Source organism: Mesoplodon bidens, assembly GCF_964165515.1.
Source record: "Mesoplodon bidens genome assembly, chromosome: 6".
Lineage (NCBI taxonomy): Eukaryota > Metazoa > Chordata > Mammalia > Artiodactyla > Ziphiidae > Mesoplodon > Mesoplodon bidens.
This window is the reverse complement of record NC_138162.1, coordinates 79,313,668-79,331,854: the sequence shown is the minus strand read 5'-3', so window position 1 is coordinate 79,331,854 and position 18,187 is coordinate 79,313,668. Positions and strand designations below refer to the sequence as shown.

General features: G+C 40.0%; 1 protein-coding gene across 6 annotated transcripts in view; it reads right to left on the bottom strand.

The window, feature by feature from the left end:
- The window catches only part of MAMDC2 (MAM domain containing 2), a gene marked incomplete at its 5' end in the record, with an annotated part of 436,428 nt that overhangs the window by 355,948 nt on the left and 62,293 nt on the right, over positions 1–18,187 (bottom strand). For 5 of the 6 annotated variants that reach the window (XM_081238326.1, XM_081238325.1, XM_081238328.1 and 2 more), the window contains one exon: positions 13,359–13,467. The exons of the other annotated variant lie outside the window; for it this stretch is intronic. In XM_081238326.1, coding sequence (XP_081094452.1) covers positions 13,359–13,467 — 109 coding nt within the window. The remainder of the gene's footprint in view (positions 1–13,358; positions 13,468–18,187) is intronic. 6 annotated transcript variants of the gene reach the window in all.

The window sequence follows — 18,187 nt, the reverse complement described above, 5'->3', positions numbered from 1 at the left end:
CATCCCATAGGTTTTGGATCATCATGTTTTCATTGTCATTTGTCTGTAGGTATTTTTTGATTTCCTCTTTAATTTCTTCAGTGATCTCTTGGTTGTTTAGTAACCTACTGTTTAGCCTCCATGTGTTTGTGTTTTTTGTTTTATTTCCCTGTCATTGATTTCTAATCTCATAGTGTTGTGGTTGGAAAAGATGCTTGATATGATTTCAATTTTCTTATATTTACCAAGGCTTGATTTGTGACCCAAGATGTGATCAATGTTGGAGAATGTTCCATGTGCACTTGAGAAGAAACTGTAATCTGCTGTTTTGGATGGAATGTCCTATAAATATCAATTAAATCTATCTGGTCTATTATGTCATTTAAATCTTCTGTTTCCTTATTTTCTGTCTGGATGATCTGTCCATTGGTGTAAGTGAGGTGTTAAAGTCCCCCACTATTATTGTGTTACTGTTGATTTCCTCTTTCATAGCTGTTAGCAGTTGCCTTATGTATTGAGGTGCCCCTATGTTGGGTGCATATATATTTATAATTGTTACATCTTCTTCTTGGATTGATCCCTTGATTATTATGTAGTGTCCTTCCTTGTCTCTTGTAACATTCTTTATTTTAAAGTCTGTTTCATCTGATATGAGTATTGCTACTCCAGCTTTCTTTTGATTTCCATTTGCATGGAATATCTTTTTCCATCCCCTCACACTCAGTCTGTATGTGTCCCTCTGTCTGAAGTGGGTCTCCTATAGACAGCATATATAAGGGTCTTGTTTCAGCCAGCCTGTGTCTTCTGGTTGAAGCATTTAATTCATTCACTTTTAAGGTAATTATCAATATGTATGTTCCTATTACCATTTTCTTAATTGTTTTGGGTTTGTTTTTGTAAGTCCTCTTATTCTCTTTTGTTTTCCACTTAAAGTAGTTCCTTTAGCATTTGCTGTAGAGCTGGTTTGGTGGTGTTGAATTCTCTTAGCTTTTGCCTGTCTGTAAAGCTTTTGATTTCTCCATCGAATCTGAATGAGATCCTTGCTGGGTAGAGTAATCTTGGTTGTAGGTTCTTCCCTTTCATCACTTTAAATATATCGTGCCACTCCCTTCTGGCCTATAGGGTTTCTGCTGAGAAATCAGCTGTTAACCTTATGGGAGTTCCCAACATTTTTCCCTTGTTGCTTTTAATAATTTTTCTTTGTCTTTAATTTTTGTCAGTTTGATTACTATGTGTCTCGGCATGCTTCTCCTTGGGTTTATCCTGCTTGGGACTCTGTGATTGCTGGACTGGGTGGATATTTCCTTTCCCATGTTAGGGAGGTTTTTGACTATAATCTCTTCAAATATTTTCTTGGGTCCTTTCTCTCTCTCTTCTCCTTCTGGGACCCCTTTAATGTGAATGTTGGTGTGTTTAATGTTGTCCCAGAGGTCTCTTAGGCTGTCCTCATTTCTTTTCATTCTTTTTTCTTTATTCTGTTCCTTGGCGGTGATTTCCACCATTCTGTCTTCCAGGTCACTTATCCATTCTTCTGCCTCAGTTATTCTGCTACTGATTGTTTCTAGTGTATTTTTCATTTCAGTTATTGTATTTTTCATCTCTGTTTGTTTGTTCTTTAATTCTTCTAGGTCTTTGTTAAACATTCCTTGCATCTTCTTGATCTTTGCCTCCATTCTTTTTCTGAGGTCCTGGATCATCTTCACTATCATTATTCTGAATTCTTTTTCTGGAAGGTTGCCTATCTCCACTTCATTTAGTTGATTTTCTGGGGTTTTATCTTGTTCCTTCATCTAGTATATAGCTCTCTGCCTTTTCATTTTGTCTCTCTTTCTGTGAATCTCATCATTTTTGACAGTAAAATATTTCAATAAATCAGTCAACACCATTGAAAATTATATGAAACAAAGATATTGCCAAACTGAAATAATGAGTATTAAAAGGAAATAGTAATAGCACTAGTGGTTCTTAAGTTTATTGACTGCTTATTCTGTATCAGACACCATATTAAGCACTTTATATATGTTATTCCCCTAAATACTTAAATCAACCCTGCGTGTTGTATATCAATCATCGTGGTGGAAGGAAAAGAAAAATCAAATGGGGAATGAAGAGAGTTTAATAAAGGATCTATTTATAAAAGTGTGGCCAGAATTCAGAAAATAAACAAACAATGATGAAGCACCCTGAAGACAGCAATATTGGGGAGGCATAGGGTAGGGCAGTTATGGAACCCAGAATGATCTACAGCTGCAAAGAGAGGGTCATTTGGTAGTTGTGGCTTTCAGAATAGACACAGAGTTTTAGTCTGTTCAGGCTATGTTACAAATATCACAGACTAAGTGGCTTATGAACAACAGAAATTTATTTCTCACAGTTCTGAAGGCTGGGAAAGCCAAGATCAAGGTACTAGCAGTAACTGGTGAGTGCCTACTTCCTAGCTGATAGACAGCCATCTTTTCACAGTGTCCTCACAATGGCAGAAGTGGGAAAGGAGCTCTTTGGTGTCTCTTTTATAAGGGCATGAATCTCATTCATGAGGACTCCACCCTCATGAATTAATCACCTCCCAAATGCTCCATCTCCTAAGTCTATCACACTAGGAGTTAGAATTTCAACACTTGAATTTGGGAGGGATACAAACGTTCAATCCATAGCATACAGCCACTGCCAAACCATGGCCCTGCAGGGAGGAAAGCACAGGAATAAATGTCCAAGCCAACTCTCCTCCCACTGCTGATCACCTATCAGTGCCTTCCAAAGGCCAATTCCTGGCAATTCACAGGAGGCCAGAGGGCAAAAGAGCTCACTGATGCAATCCATAATGGTCAGCCTGCTTGGCACAGAGCAGGGTTGAGAAGGAGGAAGAGTGGATCTGGAGGGAGAAAGGCATAGTTTATCTTCATTTTAAGGAAGGGAAAACTGAGGCTGAAAGGGATGAAGTAATGCCCAGCTAAACCAGAGAGAAAAGTAGAAGCTCCACAATTCAAAACATGCAGTCTGACTCATTCATTCATTCATCCATCCATATCTGTGAAGTGCCAGGCATCCTACTAAGTTCTAGAGCTAGAGTATTAAATAAAACCCAAAGGCTATCCTGGCTGCAGCTTAGTTGAGTTTCAATAAATCATGGGGATAATGGTAATAACAAGAGCACATGGCCAGACACCATTCTAAATGTCTTCACATTAAATGCTCATGAAAACTCTATTCTCACTTTACACCCAAGGAAATAAAGACATGGAAAACTGTAAACTCTTGACCAAAGTTACAACCTAGTAAGTGGTGGAGCCAAGAATCAGTAAGAAGCCATCTGACTCCAGAGCCCACTCTTTTTTTTTTTTTAACATCTTTATTGGAGTATAATTGCTTTACAATGGTGTGTTAGTTTCTGCTTTATAACAAAGTGAATCAGTTATACATATATATATATATTCCCATATCTCTTCCCTCTTGCATCTCCCTCCCTCCCACCCTCCACATCCCACCCCTCCAGGCGGTCACAAACCACCGAGCTGATCTCCCTGTGCTATGCAGCTGCTTCCCACTAGCTATCTATTTTACGTTTGGTAGTGTATGAGTCCATGCCACTCTCTCACTTCGTCCAGCTTACCCTTCCCACTCCCCATATCCTCAAGTCCATTCTCTGGTAGGTCTGTGTCTTTACTCCCGTCTTACCCCTAGGTTCTTCGTGACCTTTTGTTTTTTCCCCTTAGATTCCAATTTGTATGGAAACACAAAAGACCCCGAATAGCCAAAGCAATCTTGAGAACGAAAAATGGAGCTGGAGAAATCAGGCTCCCTGACTTCAGGCTATACTACAAAGCTACAGTAATCAAGACAGTATGGTACTGGCACAAAAACAGAAATATAGATCAATGGAACAGGATAGAAAGCCCAGATATAAACCCACACACATATGGTCACCTTATCTTTGATAAAGGAGGCAAGAATATACAGTGGAGAAAAGACAGCCTCTTCAATAAGTGGTGCTGGGAAAACTGGACAGGTACATGTAGAAGTATGAAATTAGAACACTCCCTAACACCATACACAAAAATAAACTCAAAATGGATTAAAGACCTAAATGTAAGGCCAGATACTATCAAACTCTTAGATGAAAACATAGGCAGAACACTCTATGACGTAAATCACAGCAAGATCCTTTTGGACTCACCTCCTAGAGAAATGGAAATAAAAACAAAAATAAACAAATAGGACCTAATGAAACTTAAAAGCTTTTGCACAGCAAAGGAAACCATAAACAAGACCAGAGCCCAATCTTAAGCTCTGTGTTTCCTGTATCAGAGGTAAATTTTATCCCCAATATTAGACTTCCCACCTTCATCAATAATAGAATCCCCAAATTTTAGCTGGGCCCGTGAGGTTTCAGACTACATTTTCTAGTCTCCCTTATACACAGATATGACCAGTGACTGGTTCTGGACAACAGGGCATAAATGGAATAAATATATACAACCTCCAGGAAAGGTCCTGCTTCTGTTTCTCTTCTTGCTGCATGGAATGTGGACATAATGACAGGTTTCCAGCAGCCATACTGGGCCCTACACAAGGGATGGCAGAGCAAGAAGCTAGAAGCGGTAGGTCTCTGACCATTTATGGAACTTTCATACCAGTCCTGGCCTGCTATCCTCTAGACTTTTTACATAAAAGAATAAAACCTTATGTGAACAGCCACTGTTGATTTTTGGTTTCTGTTGCACATAGGCGAACCTAATCCTACACTACCTTAATGTAAAAAAATCACTTTGGTCTAGAAATGTTCATAACCTGACATAGGGTGGATAATTTATAAAAGCACTTCCATATGTTTAAAAGTCTTTGGGGCTTTATATATATATCACAAACTGGAGATTGGCAATTTGATATGTGAGATAGCTAAATTAACACAGCACCAACTCACAGGCTAATCACTAAAATTTCCATTTAATTTGCATAATAAAATCTAGCTTGAGTCAAATGGTAATATAAAAAATATCTAATGTGTGTACAGGATGTGCACTTCATGATATCATTCTTATTCCCCGTTTTCCTGAGTATCAATTTTTTTAAGTCCCAATTTCTAATCTTCCAAGATGAACTCTTCCTATATGTGCTACACTTAAGAAAACTCAGGGACTTCCCTGGTGACACAGTGGTTAGGAATCTGCCAGCCAATGCAGGGTACATGGGTTCGAGCCCTGGTCTGGGAAGATTCCACATGCCACGGAGCAACTAAGCCCGTGCCCCACAACTACCGAAGCCCGTGCACCTAGAGCTCGTGCTCCACAACAAGAGAAGCCACTACAATGAGAAGCCTGTGCAGCACAACGAACAGTAGCCCCCGCTCAATGCAACTAGAGAAAGCCCGCGCGCAGCAATGAAGAACCAACGCAGCCAAAAATAAAAAAATAAATAAATTTATTTAAAAAAAAAAAAGAAAACCCAGTAGACATATAACCTGGGTAACAGGTACAGGAAAAGAGCAAGTCACTTAGGGCTTCCCCTCGAGTTCCACATTTGAGTGTAACCAGCCTCTTTGTGCTGAGGATGACTTACCCCCTGGCAGAATCTCTCTTGGCAAGATTCATTTTATTTTTTTTATTTTTCTGTTTTTTTTTTTTTTTTTTTATGGTACGTGGGCCTCTCACTGCTGTGGCCTCTCCCGCTGCGGAGCACAGGCTCCGGACGCGCAGGCTCAGCAGCCATGGCTCACGGGCCCAGCCGCTCCGCAGCATGTGGGATCCTCCCGGACCGGGGCATGAACCCGTGTCCCCTGCATCGGCAGGCGGACTCTCAACCACTGCGCCACCAGGGAAGCCCAAGATTCATTTTATTTTATTTATTTTTTTTAATTTTTTAAATTAGTTTCTGCTTTATAACAAAGTGAATCAGTCATACATATACATCTGTTCCCACATCCCTTCCCTCATGCATCTCCCTCCCTCCCACCCTCCCCATCCCACCCCTCCAGGCGGTCACAAAGCACCGAGCTGATCTCCCTGTGCTCTGTGGCTGCTTCCCACTATCTATCTACCTTACGTTTGGTAGTGTATATATGTCCATGCCTCTCTTTCGCTTTGTCACAGCTTACCCTTCCCCCTCCCCATATCCTCAAGTCCATTCTCAAGTAGGTCTGTGTCTTTATTCCTGTTTTGCCCCTAGGTCCTTCATGACTTTTTTTTTTTTTTTTAAATTCCGTATATATGTGTTAGCATACGGTATTTGTCTTTCTCTTTCTGACTTACTTCACTCTGTATGACAGACTCTAGGTCTATCCACCTCATTACAAATAGCTCAGTTTCGTTTCTTTTTATGGCTGAGTAATATTCCATTGTATATATGTGCCACATCTTCTTTATCCATTCATCCGATGATGGACACTTAGGTTGTTTCCAGCTCCGGGCTATTGTGAATAGAGCTGCAATGAACATTTTGGTACATGTCTCTTTTGGAATTATGGTTTTCTCAGGGTATATGCCTAGTAGTGGGATTGCTGGGTCATATGGTAGTTCCAAGATTCATTTTAAATGATGCCCAACTGACATTTCTTTTTTGGCTTCCCTATAGGGTTCCCTGAAAGCATGCTCCTCTGACCCATACTGATGGAAGTGCAGGTAATTCTCAAATCAAGTCTCCCCTCTGATGCCACAGGGTGCTTCAGGAACGAGTCAGATCCCAATCCACCTAGTCCCCCAACTTCAGGGGAACATTTATCAAATTGCCTGTCTGATAATGTTCAGGCCCCACACTATAGCTTGATGAGCAGGACATGCTTCCACCCCCACCCAGTGGGGACAAGAGGGATGGGACTCAGCATGTACACCCCTCCAAATGACTCCCCCAAATTCCAAATACTCTCATCCAGGTCTCTTCAATTTCAACATTTTCTTTTTTCCTTTTTTTTTTAACCTTCAACGTGGATGAGAGATCAAGAGTTTCAAAACCAGTTACTGCCCAAATGCTCTGTATGTTCTCATTATGAAATGGAGAAGCTGGCATCTTTTATCTTAGATCTTCAGTCATAATTGAGGAAGAGTCTTATTTTATCCTGTTAAACAGCACTCCCCCTACCACTGCCAAAAAAGTCATCATCAAAAAGTAATACAGGGCTTCCCTGGTGGCGCAGTGGTTGAAAGTCCGCCTGCCGATGCAGGGGACACGGGTTCACGCCCCGGTCTGGGAAGATCCTGTATGCCGTGGAGCGGCTGGGCCTGTGAGCCATGGCCGCTGAGCCTGCGCGTCCGAAGCCTGTGCTCCACAACGGGAGAGGCCACAACAGTGAGAGGCCCGCGTACCGCAAAAAAAAAAAAAAAAAAAAAAAGTAATACAGATACTTTGTTAAAAGTCTTTACCTTTAAAAATCATCCAAAAGGCTATTCTTATTTCTCAGCAGTAGTTTTGTCCTGTTTTCTGTTTTTGTGGCTCTACTTTCGTGTCTAAGTGAACACAGTAGTACCACATACAGATTATTTAAAGGATCCCAGAGAAGCAGAGAGTCCCCCTTCCCATCATTATTTTGAACAACTGAGACTTACGGGGTGCAAAAAATAATTTCATTATTTTTCTTCACTGACAGTTCAAGTTAGCCTTTATGGGATGGTTCTTTCCCTGCACCTAGAAGAGATAAATTATGGACAAGTGCCATATTTTCTTCTGGTCACTTTCAGATAACAAAACCACTGCTTGTCACAGAAGCAGTCTCAGTTAAGTAATTAATATTAGTAGAATAATCACAAGAGGTCCTATTATTTGTCTAGTTGTCTGAGGGAAGGACAGAGCAGACTAAGCGAAGAAATAGAAAATCAGCTAACCCTCCTTCTACACACACATTCCTCTGCAGACTTCCCTGGCCTGGAGCAGACTCTAGCTGGAGGAGAAGAAAATCTTTAACCTTAAATAAAATTCAGCATTTTGATGAGATATTTTAATTATTGAAATGTGACCAAAAGACTTTTAATTATCTGAGAGTGACCATAAAAATTATGGAAATTGCACAAGATCTTATCCAGGGGTAGAGAAAGAACTAATTCCACAAAGTAGGGTGAATAGACAGTGGAGGCAAAGAATGTGTGTGTGTGTGTGTGTGTGTGACTGCACCTTTTGAGTGCCATTTGTTCAACCTAACAGTTATACCTGCTTAAGCAAATTGATATACATGAAATATTAAAATCTAGTTTCTCTAAAAGTTAAATTAGGGCATGATTATTGATATAGAAAAAGAGTTGCAAAGGAGGGTAATGGGATCAAAATGGCAGATGTCTCATTTCATGTTCCAAATCCCTAGAAATGACAAAGAAGATACTTGATAGAATTAATAAACCCATAGTTACAGCATAAGACAAGGAAAGTACACTCAAGTTGGCCAAAATTTATACAGAATTCCCAAAACAGGAAAGGCAGATGCAACTGTGCTGATATTGGAATAGACAATCCAAAGTAGATCCAGGAGAGGATGCTGGAACCTGTGGCATCAACTCCAAACTCGGAGATTATGGAGATAGGAAGCAAGAGGGAGCCCTGACTCAACAGCCCACTCTCCCTAAATATCTTCCTTTTCCCTGGTGTAAGTGGTTCTCCTCCACTGACATTTAAAATTAATCCATTTACAACAATTTGATCCATATGCCTCTTTCAGGTACTTAGATCTGAATGCTAGAAGCATCTGTAAGATTGTAGTGCTCAAAATACTATTCTACTATGTTAATCAAAGAAAAACGTACCTGAACCAATTAAGTAAATGATAATTGAATTTCTCAGATCCATTATAATTATATCCCTTTTAGGGTCACTAATTTTTATTTTTTTTAATTTTTCTTATTATTTTTTTAACATCTTTATTGGAGTATAATTGCCTTACAGTGGTGTGTTAGTTTCTGCTTTATAACAAGTGTGTGTTAGTTTCTGCTTTATAACAAAGTGAATCAGCTATACATATACATATATCCCCATATCCCCTCCCTCGTGTCTCCCTCCCACCCTCCCTATCCCACCCTTCTACGTGGTCACAAAGCACCAAGCTGATCTCCCTGTGCTATGCGGCTGCTTCCCACTAGCTATCTATTTTACATCTGGTAGTGTATATATGTCAATGCCACTCTCTCACTTCATCCCAGCTTACCCTTCCCCCTCCCCGTGTCCTCATGTCCATTTTCTATGTCTGTGTCTATATTCCTGTCCTGCTAGGGTCACTAATTTTTAAATGTTGTATTTTCATCCACAAGAACAGCTCATATTTGAGACCTACTGTGGTATTCATCTATTCATAAAATGAATGTTAGCACACATTTGTACACTTTTAGCACACTTTTTTCATTTATTTGTCATTTTTAAGTCCACAGTGACTGTGATGCTATTAAAACTAATACTAGCCTAATTTGCTCATCAGTGTTGTCCTGTTAGTTCCAAAAATGCCTTGGCATTGATCCATTAGCTGTATAAGAAAAGTCTGTTTAATGAAATTTCTCAAGTTCCTCTTCGTTCTTTTATATCTAAAATTTTTCACCTTCTATGACACAGCATCAAATCTGCTCTGTATATAGTCCTTCTGAGTTTATGGGATTCAACATGCAGCACTTCCGCAGAAGTGGTCTTACGTAAGTCATTGTGACAGGGCCTTTGGTAGTGCCATGAGGGTGCTTGGGTGAGGAACTTTACAAATGAAGAAACAATGATAGAAGTATGCTTGATCATTTATTTTGCATGGGACTCACTCTGTTATAGCTAAGTAGTACCTCAATAAAGTCCAAATAAAATACCAAAACAAAATATTGGAATTTAAAACACTATTTCCCATAATCACTTGGACTAATAAGACAATCAGAGAAACTCCAGTGCCTTAAATTAAATTACTGCTCCGCTGTGAATCCATGGCCCCACTCAGCCTCCTGAAGCCTGAGGGGCCACTGGGGTAGGAATTCGATTATGCCACTACTGAAACTTAGGTGGTATGTTTCCAGATTCCACCAACAGATGGTTCCTTTAAGCATTCACCTCAGGAGCTTCACGGTGGTCACCTCCACTAGGAAGCCATCTTTTTTTTTTTTGGCTGTACCACCACTCAGCTTGTGGGATCTTAGTTCCCCAACCAGGGAGTGAACCCAGGTCCTTGGCAGTGAAAGCACAGAGTCCTAACCACTGGACCGCCAGGGAATTCCCTAGGAAGTCATCCTTGACCCTCCCATCAATCCATTTCCGTTCAAGTGCCCCTCACAGCATCCTGATTTCTCCGTATCATATCATCCATCATGCACACTGCCACTGTGGCTGTAGGCACCCATTAACCCCATAAGCCTGTGAATTCCTGATGTACAGTGACCTTGCTTTGAATTATGTTTCTTACCCCAGCACTCAGCATGGTAACTTGGCATACATTTCTTATCCCAGCACTTAACAAAATAACAGGACCTTAATACATGTTTGTTAAATACAGTCTTCTTTCCTTTCTTCCTTCCACAAATATTTATTGAGCACCAACTATGTGTCAGACACCATTCTGGGAACTGGAGATACAGCAGAGAACAAAACAGACCAAAGTCCCTTCTCTCATGAAGCTTGTATTCTAGTAGGGGGAGACAGACAATTAACAACTAAAAAGTCTTAAGTATGTCCAGTCATTGAAGTGTCATGAAGAAAACTAAAGTAAAGGAAAGGGATAGAGAGATGTGAACAGACTTCTATTTTACACACAAATGGGCAACTGGCTCATTGAACAGTGGGACTTGTAAGTAGGTACAATTAGAAAACAAATTTATTCTTCTTCCATCGCTGCCCATTCATAGTTACTTGGAGGGGCTTATTCTTTTTTATGCTCTTTGATGAAATATAGGACAGGCTCCAGGACATTTCTGGTCACTCTCAGATAATATATTGATAAAAACCTTCTTGCTATTTCTGTCTCAAGAAGAGCCTTTTTGAGGTAAGTAAAATGCCCAGTCCCACGTACTAGCCAAAACTTCATTTAAAATGAAAGATTCTCATTCCTCCACCTTGGGCATGTTTTAGTCTGGTCTGCTTCAGTTGGCTTCTTCCCAATTGTCCCCCTTGGACTTCTTCCTTATACACCAACTCCTTCTGGCTCCTTGAGCGTTTAAGGTGAGGGTGAGGGGACATGAGGAAGGAGAGAAGCAAATGCAGGAAAAGTGGACATGTAATCTTGTTTTGGTTTCCTCTGGGCGTGTCTGTGTCTGACCCTGTCTGGCACTGAAAGGACGTTCAAAGCTGACTTTCTTAGGGTGTTCTAATAGAAGCTGAGAACCTTTTTGGGAACATTCAATGGTATGTTCTGTGATGCAGGATGCCAATTTCTGCACTTAAATGTCCTGTCTTAGCCCATAGGAATACAGTCGATCCCTCTTCCATCCCTACATGAGGTGCTCTTGGGCAGGCTCTAAGATGGCTCCCTGTCATCTTTCTCTTTTACATGGCCCATATCTGATCCCCCAAAGCCACATCTGGGCCTGAATACTCACTTATCCTTGCCCCACCACTGATGTATATGTAGCTAGTTCCTCTCTTTCTGCTCTGCTGCTTCAGACAGATCACCAGAGCCTCTTATCTATAACTTCACCAGGAACCCAAGGGGGTTTGCAGATGAGACTTTCAGCCCACCTTTTTCAAAATCCTGTCTCTATTTTCAAACTGAATTTTGGCTTTGCTGCATGTTGGGAAGCAAGACCCCAGTTTGGTTCAGTAACATTCCTATCTAATACACACTGTAAACCTGGTAGAGGAAGGACAAGGTTTCAATGACTATGAATGAAAGTCATAAAGAAGGTAAATATTATTTATACATCCTCTATTAAACTAAGGCTTAACTGCTACAATGCATGGAATATAAGGAATGAATATTTGAGGTTCCTACACCTCATATTTCACTTCATCTCACTTCCTCCCACAATCCAGAGACCAAGAAGATTTTCACTTATCAAAAATAAATGTTTTTAAGGGTCAAAGATGCGAAGTGCATGCCAGGCAATGCCTGCCTTACCTAACTTGTTCTTGTCCTCACCATGCTCAAGAAAGCAAGGGTAAGCTGGGTTTGGGAGAGCAGGGCAGGGTGGTTATTTTCTGAGTTGGGCATTGGCCTCTAGAGCTCCATCCATGTGCTGGCTAAAGGCCAATTAGGCAGCCTGGTGCAAAGGCAAGAGGGCAGGGTTGAAACTGAGGAAACCATCAGAATGTCCCTGAGATTTAAGCTGTGGGACAAGAGGAGAACAGATCAGAGAGAAACAGAGATGCCAAGAGAGATTGTGTGTGTGTCAGATAGAGAGAAGAGAGAGAGAGAGAGAAAGAATGTCTTGCTTTAGAGCCACCTTGGTTCCTGTAAGTGTCCTAGTTCCATATCCAGGCAGCTGTATCTTTATAATAAATTCCCATTTTTCAGGCTATCCTTATTGTTCTCTGTCTATGGTAAACTATAACAGGAAGGGAGGAAACAGCATGGACTCTGCTAAGCTAATTCATTCCCATCACCCTGGAGAACAGAGAATTTTCTAGAACCATTCCCAAAGTAGAATTATAGATCTTCCTAGGCTTACCCTTTTTCAAAGTAGCCCAGCCTTTTGGGGGCAGAATATGATATACAAACACAGTCTTCTCAACACATTCACATCCATCCTTGTCAAATTACCAGCTCTTCAGGCCCCAGGGCCATCCTATGAGGTTGAATTGAGTCTTCAACTAGTCCCCAAACTCTTGACATTGTAAGACACAATTTGGGAGTCTTTAGGGAGTTGAGTTCCTGCACACTGATTGAGCAGACACCTAAATAGCCAAGGAGTAACCCACCCACAGCAATTCAAATAGGAAGTACCTATGCAATGGATACTCCTTATGTAACTTAGTTGTACAAATGTTATGAGAATAATAACAGCATGTTTAAATTACTCACAATTCCATCCCCTTAAGACAAGTACAAAAGATCTGAAACCCAAAGAAATGGGTTCAGATTCTCACTCTTCCACTCCCTGGCTGGGTGACTTTGAGTAAATCACTTAACCTTTAGGAGATTCTCCCCAGTTGTAAAACAGAGATAATAATACCTACTTCACAGGGTGATGGTGAAGGTTGGAGGAGACATCTAGCAAGATGTTGCAGCTGCAGCAACAGCATCATAACAATAATAATAACTTCTTGAGTACTTTCTAATGTGCCAGGCATTGAGTTAAGCACTTTATTGCTTTATTTTATTTAATTTTCCAATAACCTTATGAAGTGCACCCATTTTACAGGTAAGGTCACTGAAGCACACAGTGGCTAGGTCACCTGCCTAAGTTACTAACACAACTAAAAGGAGCACTGACAAAGTGCTCCTCCCCTACTTTTTCATGTTTTACTAGGAGGAAGATTCGGACTTAAAGAAATTAGTAGCTACTACTTACTGGGGGTTCGTTGGTTCCAAGTCGCCAGTATGTTGAATTACACAGTTTTTTTACTTCTTCAGGACCCTCTATATCATAATCTTTGGGATAAGTTTCTCTGTCACGGTGCCTTAAGAAAAAAATTAGAATCCGTTAAGGGATAAAGCTTATTTATCAGGTATTGCATCTGAATGTTGTAAAAATTATGCAGTGAAAATTTACTATATTTGTGACCTTGTTCTAATAATAAATTTACTGGATGTGGGACATGTATTTCCCATCTCTTTTCAAGTAATGCTGAGGCTACTTCCCAAAAACAATTTAGCACATGTGATAAAACTAATAGTATCATGAAAACAATACTTATCCAACACAGTAATTATTCAGTGACTCCAGTGAAGTGAATCTTATTTAATAATGTAGATTAGTTACTGAAATAAATTCTAAAATAACACACGTAGTATATTAGAAAGGCAACTTACCACTTTAGAAATTTTTCTACCATGAATTTTAATTACAAATTTTTTTCAAAACGAGAGCAAAATATTTACTCATATGGATTTATAACAGTGCTTCCTGCACCGAAAGAGGGTCTAAAGGAAAAACAGTTCTTAAAACATGTAGATGAAAGAGGAAAAAAATATTCTGAACGTCTTGACTGAAAGGGTGGTTGGATAATAATAAAGGAGGGATTTGGGGATAGGAAAGGAAAAAGGAGGTGAAGTGGCCCGCAACTGAAGTAGCTATTTTCGGAATAAATTCTAAAATAAATTCTAAAATAAGACATGTCTAAAGTAAGACATATGTGTAATAATATTGTGTCTATCTAAAATATGCTTTGCTGGGTATTCTTAAATACCAGACAAATCCACATGTTCTCAACTTCTCTGGCCTCCTCCATCTTCAGTCCATGAACTCTTCATCTACTGTGGGACAGGGCAGTCCAGCTCTTCATCTGTTCTTCCAAATTTATGGTGTAATCTTAAAACCTAAACTTTTGAACTCCAAAGCCAAGAATTTGGCTCTTTTGCTGCCTGCTGGGTCATTCTTCCCTGAGGCAATAAAACCAGAATACCTCCACAGGAGCATAGGAATGAAGGGGCAAAGCACCAGTTAACATTTCAATGTATTATCTCCAGGGCACACCTCTTTTTCTGTTGTTGTTTTTTTTAACATCTTTATTGGAGTATAATTGCTTTACAATGGTGTGTTAGTTTCTGCTTTATAACAAAGTGAATCAGTTATACATATACATATGTTCCCATATCTCTTCCCTCTTGCGTCTCCCTCCCTCCCTATCCCACCCCTCTAGGTGGTCACAAAGCACCGAGTTGATCTCCCTGTGCTATGTGGCTGCTTCCCACTAGCTATCTATTTTACATTTGGTAGTGTATATATGTCCATGCTACTCCCCCACCTCTTTTTTAGGCACTGTAGGCACAGTGCCCAGGGCTTGTGATACTTTTAGGGGCCCAGGAGAGTGTTTCAATCAGTTTTAAATCAGAAAAAAAAAGAATATACTCCAGTTTGAATTATATCCATCTTTATACCAAAGCAGTCATAAACTATCATTTTAAACTTTTTTTTATTGGAGGAATTGGAGGCAAAGATAATTAGTGTCCATGAAAGTCAGAATGCAGCCTGATTATCCCATCATGTATTTTAAGTTGTATTATAACTAGATTATTACAAAAAATGCAGTTATGTTCCTTTTCTTACCACAATCTCAGATAACAGCCAAAAGCCCAGCATTAAAACATGAATCTATAATGAAACTTTGGAGGACTGAGCTAACGCAGTTGGCATTCCCTAATGCCTGCTAGCTGCCCACAAATGATGTGCCCACAGCCTGCAGGCTCAGAGATACACAGCTGAAGACCTGCCCCTACTTCCCAGAGGCTGCCTGCCTAGCAAAAATAAACATACATGTTTAAAATATTATAAAATATATAAAAAATGGTAAAATATAAAATATATATTTACTATATACTAAATATGTATTTGCTACATGTAATAACAGTAAAAATGATTAGTGTATTATAAAGGAAACGGGAAGCCTAATTATTCCCTGACTTTATTATGTCAGTTGAACACTGGCTTGTGCCTCAGTTTCCCCAAGATGAACTGAGAATCATACACTGAGGACAAATCAATTGATTGAGAGTCTCAAGTGAAAAGTGACATAAAAATGCAAATATTATTATGTGTAATAATATTGTGTCTATCTAAAATATGCTTTGTTGGGTATTCTTAAATACTTTGTCAATAGCAATTAAGTTTTATAGCATCTTTGTAAGACAAATATATATATATATACACATAAAAATAAAAATAATCAAGGTGTTATTTATATATATATATATGTATTTTATATAGCCTCGTTTGCCTTGTTACCTGCATTTATAATTTTTTTTTTTTTTTTGCAGTACGCGTGCCTCTCACTGCTGTGGCCTCTCCCATTGCGGAGCACAGGCTCTGGACGTGCAGGCTCAGCGGCTATGGCTCACGGGCCCAGCCGCTCTGTGGCATGTGGGATCTTCCCGGACCGGGGCACGAACCCATGTCCCCTGCATCGGCAGGTGGACTCAACCACTGCGCCAGCAGGGAAGCCCCCTGCATTTATTTATGGTTGCCATGACTTCTCAGTTACTGCAATAAAAACTCTTTATGGGAAAATTATTAATATAATGATATAAAATTTACAATGTCTCTAGAACAGTAACTTTCAAACTTTGATCACAGACCCCACCTATATACCATTACAATCCACCCTGAGAGTTTGCCAGTGTCTGGAGACATTTTTAGTTGCGGCATCTGGTTGGGGTGGGCTGTTGCTGGCATCTAGTGGGTGGAGGCCAGCAATGCTGCTAAACATCCTACAGTGCACAGGACAGCCCACCACAACAAAGAAATATCTGATCCAAAATGTCAAAAGTACCAAGGTTGAGAAAGCTCTAGAGAATGACTGTGTACCAGATTCTTAGATCAGTGGTCCCCAAACCTTAGCATTTCATGGAGTAGCAAAACTTCACACTCAAATTTGTAAAACCAACCTAAAATTGCCAACATTTTGTCTTGATAGGAACATTAAAAATAAAATAACCACCTATCACCTTTAATAAGCAGACTTTTAACACCAAAGATAAGTAAAAACAATCTTAAGAGTCTTTTAAGCTGAATAAATTTAGCTATATGAAAACCTTGCTACATTGCTACGTTGTCTTTACAGTTTGTACATCGCTTTGGATTAGTAAAAAAAGGTCATTATTGACCAGCACTGGGCTAGTCTACAGACTGGATCTGCTGATATTAATTTTCCCCAGACATGAATTTGACAGCAACAGTCAGTTCAAGGCTAAAGCAGCTTGAATATAGGTATTCTGTGCTACTAACTGAAGGGAGAGCTGTGTTTTTGATGTCAGGTGTGCAGACACAGGCTGACATTCTTGCTGGAAGGAGAGCCTCCAGGGCCTCCTACCAGCAGGGCCAGAATCTTCCTTGACAATCAGCCTTGCTTCTGCTGAGGACTTTGCTCTATCAAGCCCAAAGCTAAATGCTGTGGCTATTTCTTTATATGAGAAATCTTTACGTAAGACATCCTTAATTACAAGAAAGGAAATTTGCTTTCTCTACCCTACTGTGGGAGAAATAGTATGAATATGAATAGAATTACAAACGGGGCAAAGGCTGACAGGACAGGATCAGACCTGTCAACTGTATAAAAAGGAGCTTGGAACCATGACCCTGCTGTCAAAAATGCCACTTGGACTGATTCAGAGAGGGTTAAGGTCAATAGAATCTAGTAGGGCAAAGATAGCATGAGCAGGTCTCATTCTAGACAACTCCCCACCACCCATCCTACAATCACCTGAACACTCTAGATCCTGCACTTCCTGTCTCCTCCAGCCTAACATAGTCCCAAGTAAAGCCTTGTGAAAAGCACTTTCTGGATCTGTATCTGGGGTCCTTTGGGAGCTTGAGTTTCCTACCATAAGAGTTGGATGATTTCACATCAAATCAAATCTGTAAGTTCCCCTTGACTGAACACATATAAATCCTTAAGTGAGTTGCAGGACTAAACAAACAACTCCAGAGCATACTCAGGTAGTGATCTGCAGCTCCCCTCAGGCTGCCCCAAGCCATCGTGGTCCAGTTCCCAGAGGAGGACAGGTAGGGTTAGACCACAGGATTATCCTTGCAGGAGAGGAGACCAAGCTACTCTCTACAGTTTCTGTGGTCCCATGACTAAGTGGGGGAAGCAAAGTGGGGGTTTGCAAAGAAACCAGTATCTTTATCACTTCTCCACCTTTCACATTTTAAAATAATTGTCCATTAATGAATCTTCCTTTTCATTAGACTACGAACGTTTAGACACAGGGATCATTTTTTACTCATCTTTGTGATCTCAGTGCCTAACAAAGACTAACCCGTTGTAAATGCTCATTAAATCTTAAATGATTAATTGATTGAATTTCTTACATTTTGTTACTGTCACCTTAATATAAATGCTGGAAGCAAAGGCTTTCAAATGTGTCCATAAAAATAAAGAGCATCCCAGTTCACTCTACAAAAGCACACATAAAAAAGGAGTGATTATGCATATAGAAACGCTAGTTCTTTGCAACAAAAACTTGTCTCTAGAGGAATTATAAATCTGCTTGCTGAATGGGAAAACTCTCAGCATACGTATGCATGACACTGCTTGCAAAGTGGGTATGGATCCAAGCAATATCTGACATGTGAACAATGAAAATCGAGCCGAATTCTGGTTTCTGGTTACTTGAGAAGAGACACATTTTCTTTGTGAATTTCAAAGATGTTAAAATTATGTTTACTTGGGCTTCCCTGGT